This window comes from Thamnophis elegans, chromosome 17 (genome assembly GCF_009769535.1).
Source record: "Thamnophis elegans isolate rThaEle1 chromosome 17, rThaEle1.pri, whole genome shotgun sequence".
Classification (NCBI taxonomy): Eukaryota; Metazoa; Chordata; class Lepidosauria; order Squamata; family Colubridae; genus Thamnophis; species Thamnophis elegans.
In genome coordinates, this window is record NC_045557.1 from 14,641,535 (window position 1) to 14,651,436 (window position 9,902).

General features: G+C 52.2%; 1 protein-coding gene across 2 annotated transcripts in view; it reads left to right on the forward strand.

Annotated features, from left to right (window-relative positions):
• The window catches only part of SEMA4A (semaphorin 4A), a 69,441-nt gene extending 59,806 nt beyond the window's left edge, over positions 1 to 9,635 (forward strand). For both annotated transcript variants that reach the window (XM_032234203.1, XM_032234202.1), the window contains 4 exons: positions 285 to 400; positions 5,400 to 5,557; positions 5,853 to 5,971; positions 6,731 to 9,635. In XM_032234203.1, coding sequence (XP_032090094.1) covers positions 285 to 400; positions 5,400 to 5,557; positions 5,853 to 5,971; positions 6,731 to 7,386 — 1,049 coding nt within the window. In that variant the 3' untranslated portion in view covers positions 7,387 to 9,635. The remainder of the gene's footprint in view (positions 1 to 284; positions 401 to 5,399; positions 5,558 to 5,852; positions 5,972 to 6,730) is intronic.
• Positions 9,636 to 9,902: the final 267 nt, after the last annotated feature.

The window sequence follows — 9,902 nt, forward strand, 5'->3', positions numbered from 1 at the left end:
TGGGCCAAAACTCGCGCAACAGCACTTATTTATCAACGGAAATTTTGGGCTCAATTGGGGTCGTAAGTCGAGGACCAGCTGAATTATTCTCCAACTATTGCTTGGCAAACTGTCGTTGGGAAATACTATTTAGTCAACCGTGGGTTGTTTTGGGAAGTTCATCTCTCCCTCCGGTGCTGCCTTTCCTTTCAAAACCTGACCCCCAATCATTGGGTTGGGGGGAGGCTGAGTAGGAGCCCCCCTCCTCTGACGGGCGGCCCCCAACCTCTGCTTGTCCCCTGCAGACAGAGGCTCCCTGCACAAGGCGGTGGTGGTCGGCCACAGAGCCCACATCATTGAGGAGATCCAGCTGTTCGAGAAGCCAGAAGCTGTCCAGAACCTGCTGCTGGTTCCCGAGAAGGTGAGCCTCGGGTGGGCGCTCATCATCAGCTGGGGAGGGTGCTGTGTTAATTGGGGGGGAGGGAGCTCTGCTGGGACCCCCTTTTCTGCCCCAACTCTCCCTCCAAAGCAGAGGAGGTTTTTTTTTTTAGAACCTATTCTGTAGGTGTGGCCTGTTTTGTGGGAGTGGCTTGGTGGTCATGTGACTGGGTGGGAGTGGCTTGGCAGTCATGTGACTGAGTTGGAGTGGCTTGGCAGTCGTGTGACCGGGTGGGAGTGGCTTGGTGATCATGTGACTGGGTGGGAGTGGCTTGGTGATCATGTGACTGGGTGGGAGTGGCTTGGCAGTGATGTGACCGGGTGGGAGTGGCTTGGTGATCATGTGACCGGGTGGGAGTAGCTTGGCAGTCATGTGACTGAGTGGGAGTGGCTTGGCAGTCATGTGACCGGGTAGGAGTGGCTTGGCAGTTATGTGACCAGGTGGGAGTGGCTTGGTGATCATGTGACCGGGTGGGAGTAGCTTGGCAGTCATGTGACTGAGTGGGAGTGGCTTGGCAGTCATGTGACTGAGTGGGAGTGGCTTGGCAGTCATGTGACTGGGTGGGAGTGGCCAAGTCGATGTCACTGAATTCTTTGCCCCAAATAATGACCTACAAAAAGAAGATATAAAAAAATGAAATTTATTATTTTGTGCACTTACTACTTAAATAAGAATAAAATAAGTACACAAAACAATAAAACAGCCACTTACACAGGAAATATGGCTGTCCTTGTTGGTCTTCAACATTACTGGCCACCTTACATACACACTTCCAGCCCCTCTGCCTCTTCCCCAACATCCCCCCCCCCCCCGGCCACCCCCCAGTTCTTTCTTCTTCTGGTTCTTCTTCTGAGAACTTTTCGGCAGCGTGGTGCGGATGGGCGGGGCGAGTGAAAGACTGAACATTGGGAGGGAAAGTTCCGGTACGGGGCCTCCTGACCAACGGGTACGGGAAGACACGCTAAATTTCACTATCCGGTACAGCCGTACCGGTCCGTACCAGTCGAAACCCACCCCTGCTCCAAGGGCTTTTGGTCAGAAAAAATGGGAGAAGAGCAGCTGGCTGGTGTGCAACCTTAAACCAGCATCGGAGATAAATGGCGGCTGACTGTGGTTGTGGGAACGTCCTGCAAACCCAACATCATACTGCGACAGAATTCAAAAGGTTTCCTGGATCCCTGCATGAAGTGCATCATCGGGAGGGCCGTGCGGTCCAGTGGCCACATGATCTGGGCATCTGGCCCCAGGTTCAGTCCCTTCAGTAGCTGCTCCGGTGGAACTCAAGTCTATCCATGCTTTTATTCATTTTACTCGCGCTGTGGGTTTTTAAAACAATTCACTGCTCAGATGTTTTATATTTGGATAGACGTTTGATGTGCTGTTTTTGTGAAATCTTTATGGAGGAAATCTGTATTCTGTTATGCTGTATGAAATATATATATATAGAGAGAGATCATGTGAGATGGGCACACACACACACACACACTTATTACATGATCGAATTTGGGGCTTGTAATCACAGCTGTTTGCAGCATCCTGCAATCATGGGAACTGGATTGTTTTTGGGGTTTTTTTGCTGGAAACCAGATTTAATTTTTGATTTCTGGCAAAACAGCCAACGCCCATTATGAACAAGGAGTTCTCTTAATAACCCTGCAGTGTTTGCAAACCCATCGCAGAAAAAGGTTATAAAATCTGGAGCTGCCACATGATGGTCGAGGGGTATTTCCTCTCGAATGCCACATCTGGAATAGCGTAACCTGCCTTCGGAGAATTTAGTTCAGGAATCGCGGCCGGGCACCCAGCATGGTCCAGAGGGGAGACGGAATATTTTGGAATGCTCTGCAATGTGAGGATGGAGGCTCAGTCATCCAGGCCAAAGGCGTCCGAAGGCCGATTCAGGGCAACTGGACCAAACTTTTCTCAAACGGAGGCATTTCGTTGCTCATCCAAGTAAACCTCATCAGTCGGAGCAAAATTAGAGTCTTGGAAAGGGTGGGTTTGAAGCTTCATGGGTTTCTCCCCAAAATGGGTGGGAAATCACCCAGGCCAAAGGTGTCAAATTGTGCTCTGATGAGAGATGGATGGGCTTGGAGGAGTGTAACGTTCCCGTGGTTCGCCCATGAGGCCAATGTTGAGAAAAGACAAGACACAACCTTTCTCGGGATGGAGCGACCCAGATTGGGGGTCTGAGAGCCCCTTTTATTGAGATAGGACAAAGGCAGGAGGAGCAATAGCATGTGGTTAAAAACAGCCTGTAAAAGTACAATTTCTAATCTACTGCTCAGGGAAGTTCTGTCTATATATGGTCAAATCCTGGGCGTCATTGGTAGGGCACATCTCAGGATGTTATGTTATGAACTATCAGGATGTTATGGAGTTTTAGGAGTTTGTTTTCTCCTGTGTGGTTCAGCGTGGCTCTGCATGCCCCGTTATGAACTGGGCCATGGGTGACACACACCTACACAAGGAACTATATTACAACAGAGGAGGTTGGTGCCACGGTGGCACGGATCGAGCGAGTGTGAGACCCCTTTCTCTGCAAGTCTCCTCTAAATGTGTCTCTGATCTCTCTGATTTCATCTCCTTTCGTTCCTGTTGCTCCTCACGCTTCCCCAGAGGAACTTGGGGGCGGGCTTTTCCTCCTCGGCCACAAGCGGGAAATTTTAAAAAACAATTCCGATTGCCCCATCAGCGTTTGGAGATCTGCGCCCCGATTCCTTCCCCTCCCTTCTCCTGGGAGACCCCGGCTTCCTCGGCTCGCTCTGAGCTCCCTCGCTCCCCCCCACCCCCCCGGCATTGCTTGTGGGGATTGTTTCTTCGGCTTTTGTGGGGAACCTGCAGAAGTCTTCCCCCCCCCTCCCGCCGTCCCAAAGTTTCAGCCACAGGAGGGCTGGCCTGGCTTGGAGGTTTCCTGGGAGCCCCTCCACTCACAGCTCAGACAGAGACAGGCAGGGGGGCGGCCCACACAGGCAGCCTCTTAGCCTTTGTTGACGTGAAGCTCCTAGGCGGCGAAGCAGCCTGGAAACGAAGCCCCCGACTCAGAACAAAATGGTTGTTTTTTCCCCAAAAGGAGACCGTTAAAAATAGCCGGTGTTTTTGTGTCCATTCTCATTTGTTTTGTTTTTCGTTTACTACTACTACTACTACTACTACTACTACTACTACTACTACTACTACTACTACTTCTTCTTCTTCTTCTTCTTCTTCTTCTTCTTCTTCTTCTTCTTCTTCTTCTTCTTCTTCTTCTTCTTCTTCTTCTTCTTCTTCTTCTTCTTCTTCTTCTTCTTCTTCTTCCTTTATTTCTTCTATCCAAGAAGCCTTCAGAATGAGTTTTGCATAGTGTAGCTCAGTGGTCTCCAACCTTGGCAACTTTTAAGACTTGTGGACTTCAACTCCCAGAGTTCCTCAGCCAGCAAAGTCTTAAAGCTTTGCTGGCTGAGGAACTCTGGGAGTTGAAGTCCACAGGTCTTAAAGCTTTGCTGGCTGAGGAACTCTGGGAGTTGAAGTCCACAAGTCTTAAAGCTTTGCTGGCTGAGGAACTCTGGGAGTTGAAGTCCACAAGTCTTAAAGCTTTGCTGGCTGAGGAACTCTGGGAGTTGAAGTCCACAAGTCTTAAAGCTTTGCTGGCTGAGGAACTCTGGGAGTTGAAGTCCACAGGTCTTAAAGTTGCCAAGGTTGGAGACCACTGGTGTAGGCGACCCTCAACCTAACAACAGTTTGTTTCATGATGGTTTGAAGTTCTGAAAGAAGCCACCTACAGCTGTTTTTCACACCTTTGCACCAACCCCTCGGTCACATGGCCAAATTTCAGGCGTTTGGCAACTGGTTCACATTTATGACGGTTCCAGAGTCCCCTTTTGCGCTTCTTCTGACAAGCCAGGTCAATGGGGGAAGAACCCCTTAACAACCGTGTTACTAACCGAACAATTGCAGCGATTCACTTAACCACAAAGCAAGGTGGCAAGGAAGGTCGTAAAATGGGGCAAACCCACTTAACAACTGCCTTACTTAGCAGCAGAAATTTTGGACTCAATTGTGTTCGTAAGTCAAGGACTTACCTGCATGAAAGCTCATTTATTTATTTTTTCCCAATTTTTTATTTTATCAATTTCATATATACATTCACAATTATATGGTCTCATAACTGTTATTAATAATATGTATAACAATTTTTTTCCCTACAGTTGACAATATACTTGAAAATTGCTTTCTTACCATCCCATAGATCCATCTTATCTTACAACAGTCCTACTTCTTCTTCCCTCCCTCCCTCTTTCCTTCCCTCGTTTCTTCTCTCCTACTCTCCTTCCTTCCCTCCTTCCTTCCCTCCCTCCTTCCCCTTCCCTCCCTCCTTCTCTCCTTCTCTCCTTCCCTCCTTCCTTCCCTCCTTCCTTCCTTCCCTCCCTCCTTTCTTCTCTCCTTCCTTTCCCCCTTCCTTTCCTCCTTCCTTCCCCCCTTCCTTCTCTCCTACATTCCCTCCTTCCTTCCCTCCTTTCTTCTCTCCTTCTTCCTTCCCTCCTTCCTTCCCTCCTTTCTTCTCTCCTTCTCTCCTTCCTTCCCTCCTTCCTTCCCTCCTTCCTTCCCTCCTTGCTTCCCTCCCTCCTTCCTTCCCCCTTTCTTCTCTTTCTTCTCTCCTTCCTTCCTTCCTCCTCTCCTTTCCCTTCTCTCCTTCCCCTTCCTCCCCTTTACCCTTCCCCTCTTCTTCCCATTCCTCCCCTCTTTCCTACTCTTACATTCCCTCCCATTCTTCCTCTGCCTATGAAAGCTCATTTAAATGGACCTGGATTCATGGGATAAAACGGTGGCTTATTTTCCCTCTTCTGTAAACCTCCAAGCCGAATAATTACAACGAAGGACACAGAAAGAAATGAATTTTAAATTACCGATTGCCTAAACTAAGGAACATTCCGGGTTTTTTTAATTTGCCAGAATGGTTTTTTTCCTGAAAAATGCCAAGCGCTTCTCCCTTCTTTCCTAGGGCGTCCTGTACGTGGGCTATTCCGAAGGGATTTTGGAGGTCCTGGTGGCCAACTGCAGTGTCTATGCCACCTGTGCCAGCTGCCTGTTGGCACGCGATCCGTACTGCGCCTGGGACGGGCGATTGTGCCGAGCGGTTTGGGAGGACACCAGAAATAGGTGAGCAAGGGGTTGGAGGGAAGCGCCACCTACGAGAGAGCAGAAGAGAAGAGTGTGTGTGTATGAGCCAGTGAGATTTGAATCGCTGAACTGCAGATAACAGTCAGCTGAAGTGGCCTGCAGTACTGCACCCTAACCACTGTGCCACCACGGCTCTTATAAGTAAGCTACAGGGCAGGGAGTCCATTGAGAGGCTCATTGTGTGTTGCTTGCTCACAATTTGCAGTCGTGCGGAGGAGGCCTTGCTGTGACTCAGCGGTTCCCTCCCTCCCTCCCTTCCCTTCTTCCCTTCTAGGACTGACTGGTTGCAGGACGTCGAGCAGGGGAAGGCCGAGGCCACCTGCCAGCGCCAGAGCGGGAAGGGGCGAGCCATGCCAAAGTCGAGGAACGATTCTGATGGAGTCCCGCTGAAAGGTAGAGCGGCAGCAGCGGAGCAGCCGAGGAATGGCGCTTAGCTCAGGCCGGTCCAATCAGCCTCGCGCACCAAGGCTGCCCCAGCGGGTGCCACAAGGTCCTGGCACGCCTGCCCCTGGGCAGAGGAGGAGGGAGGCTGGGCCGGGGAGGAGGGTTTGCCCCGAGGTCAAAGTTTTTGCCTTTGTTCTCTTTTACTCTCAAAAAGGAAGACCTTGTCTGGCTATCTTTGTGCAAGTTCCCTTTGCACCTGGCTTTAAGGCCAAGGGGCGCGGTGCATGGGTGGGTTTCAGGCGGTTCGCGGCGGTCCCCGTGAACCGGTTGGTCGGGGAACCCGGAAGTAAGTAACTTCCGGGAACGCCGAAGGGTCCTCCCGCCCGCCCGCGTTTCTTACCCGGTTTTGACGAGTTCTGCGTTTCCACGCATGTGCAGGACGCATACAGTGCCTGCATGATCCTCCAGGAGCAGCTGGAGCATCGCACAGACGCTAGTACGCATGTGTGCACTGCGCGCATGCACGAGGACGCTGCCGGCCCCGTTCCAAACTCACCCCTGGTGCAGCGGCAGGGAAGGGACAGGGGCCCCGTCTGCCCCTTTGGCAGAACCTGTGACCTGAGGGCCAATCTCTCCAGCCGTAGAGCCACAGGGAGCTTTTTTTAAAGTTGTAAGCTTCCGCACCACTCACCGAAAGGCCTCCACGGAGCGGGTTTCCTCCGTCGGGGAGCAGAACTACACCCTCACTCTTGCTTTCCTCCCTTGCAGTGCTGAGCGGCCCCTTCAACTCCATGGTGCGGCTGTCCTGCCCGCCAGTCTCTGCCCTGGCCAACTACTCCTGGACCTACCCGGAAGGCAGCCTACCGTCCCAGGAGGGGCTGACCGTCCGAGACCACACTGGCCTGCTTGTCTTCGTGCACAGCCGCACGCTGGGCGAGTACGCCTGCTGGGCCAGCGAGAACGGCTACCGCCATCGTGTGGCCTGGTACGACGTGCGCAGCGACCTGCCCATGGGCGGCGCCAGCAGCGCCAACGGCAGCCCGGAGCACCAGGCGGTGCCCGTGGGGGAATGGCGCTCTTACTGGGTCCAGTTTGTGACTGTGACGGTCCTGCTCTCCATGACCTTGGCAGTGGCCATGGCGCTGGGCTTCTTCTCCTACCACGACAAGCTGAAGGCCAAAACCAAGGTGCAGGGTTGCAGTGTTCCCGAGCCCAGCAGGACTCCCGTGCAGGAGAAGGCCCCCCTCAACGGCAGCCAGAGCCCCCCCGGAGACAGGAACTACCAGTCGCAGGAGGCCACCGACGGGACCAAATCCTGCTGCGTCCAGGTGGAAGGTGGGAGCCGAGCCATGGATACGGACAACAACCGCCTGAACTGCCCCTTGATGAACGGGGAGGAGGCCCGCGCCGTGGAAGCCATTTAACTCGGTTTCCACCGGAGAATTTTGGGGACTCTCGGATGAGCACAAAACGCCTGGCACGATTTGTAGCGTGGCTCCCAAACACGGCTGGGTCACCTCTGGGGTCCGTTTTTAAACGTCGTTCGTTCTCGGTTGTGTTTTTGTACGATGCCGCACCAGCTGCAGAACTGATGCCGGGGAATCCGGATGGTTCTTCCTTCCCCACCTCCTTCGTTTCCGTCTTCCCCTGCGGAGCAGCCGCACCTCCACCTGCTTCCTCACAGCCCAATCGGCAAAGATTTGCAGGCAAAGCGAAGGTGGCCCTCGGAGCCTTCTCGCTTGGGGAGCTCCGAGGGGACGAGGGAGGGGAGGCCTGGGCGTCTTCTGAGGAGGAGAATTGGCCGCGCAGGTGGGTGACTGACCCTCTGCCCATCTCCAGAAATTGGGCTGCATTTGTTTTACTGGAGCAACGTTGCTCAGATTTGTCGACTGGGAGGTGGGTGGATTTCAACTGCCAGAATTCCCCAGCCAGTCGAAGTCCACCCACCTTCTGGTGGCTGAGGTTGAGAAACGCTGCTTTGGGGTCCAGGGATTGTGAGAACCACTCGGAGTCCCCCTTGGTAAGAGAACTTTTGCCACAGGGTCTCCGCCCGTCTGCTTCCATTTTTTGTCCTCCTCCGTCTCTCTCTGCCACGTTCTGCCTTTTGTTCATGGTTTTGGGGCCAAAGAAGCAGCTATGCAAGTGGATCTCCCCCCCCACTGTTCACCCCCCCTCCCTCCAGCTTCCCTTGCCCTAGAAGTGCCGTGTGCCCCCCCCCGGCCTCTCACGCTGCATTCAGACATGACCTTGGCAGCCGCCAAGATCAGAGCCTTGACGCTTCCCAGATGAAAGCTGGTTTTCCCGAAGGCGGGCGGCTCTGCTGTGTTTTTCTCTCCCTCTGCAACTCCCCCAGCCCACCGCCCTCTCCCCCACATCTGTTTATCATTTTAAGAATTCAGTTTTTAAAAGGTTTCCTTGGCACAAGGTTCGGCTCCCCTCCAGCCTCTCAATGGCGGTCTCCTGCCCCCTTTCAGTCTGTGCTTTGCCCAGGGTTTTCGGGGAGGGGGCACCAGGGGTGGGCTTGGGCTTGATTTTTGAACTTTTCGACAGGCAGCCACACTCCCTGTTTCTCCTCCCTTTCCTTTCATTGTCCGGCTTCTCCAAAATATCTGCTGGGCTGGTGGAGGAGACGGCACAGCTGCGTGCGACATTTTTGAGGGCATCACTCTGGGAGCTGGGATTTTATCTGTGCCTAGATCAGTGTTTTTTCAACCTCTGCGACTTCGTAAGATGGGAGGACTTCAACTCCCAGATTTCCCTAGCCAGCTAGCTGGGGAATTCTGGGAGTTGAAGTCTACCCATTTTAAAGCCAGAGGTCTTAGTTTCTATTTCTAATGGTTGCAGCTGCTGCCCTCTGGTGAATATAATGCGAAGTGCACCTGAGCAGGTATTTGGTCCCTGCCGGGCACTGGAGAATTTTACTGCTTGGTCCCCACCGAGGGCACGCAGAATGTATTAATTTCTAATGTTGATAACCCACACCACTTCTTGTTGGTTTCACTTAAGTGTTAGTTGAGTGGAAGACTCTTGGGAGCATCTTCAAGGTTGCAGAATGAGTGGGAGGGAGAGAAGGGGCCTGGGGAAGACCCCCCTCACTCCCGAAAGCTATTTCAGACAATATTCTGCCAAAAAACCTGGGTCTGCCCTTCAGTGCCATGCAAGGATTATTGCAAAAAAAAAAAACCAGTTTGTATCTCGTCTGTTTAAAGAGCTACCCTTAAAAATGTGAGGTGTGAAGAGGACCTGGGTTGCAAAAGCAAAAAAAAAACAGGTAGATCAGCTACCCCGGATCCTTATTAAAACACTTGGTGTATGCATGTGTGTGTATGTGTGTGTGTGTGTGTTTCTCCTGTCTCGGTGTGCAAGAGAGTGGTGTGTTTAATTGTGGTATTGGAGCAGCATGCCTCTTCTGAAGAACAAAGTCGGTACTCCGTTCCAGTTTCAAGAAATTATCCGTCTTATCATCTCGCCTGTTTGCCACCCATTTTGAGAAGGAGAAAGAATAAATAGAAGGGACTTTTAAAAAGGGGTCAGATTGTTCAGAGGAGGGAAGGGATCTAGGGTGGGGGGTGCGAAGAGCTTCCCCCCAAGGAAGGGCAACATGGGAACAGCTGCAAAAACGAGAAGGGAGTCACCTGGTGGCAGAGAGAGAGTCTGAATCTCAACTGGATGTCGATGTAAAACTAAAAAAAATATATTTAAAACTAGAAGAAGGTGGCCGGTTCTTCTCCCGCCTCTCAAATGTTTGGGTGCAAGAACTTGGAAGATCTCGCTGGCCCTTTGTGAGCTGGAGAGGAAAAAGGATTTTTTGCAAGGAGCTGAAAATAGTTTGCTTGGATATTTGAAGTCTAAACACCTCCGTGACTCTCTTGGCCAGAGAAGGAAGGAAGAGCAGTTGTGCCGTGGGAGGCCTCCTTGGTCAAAGGGTCTGCAGGGTTTT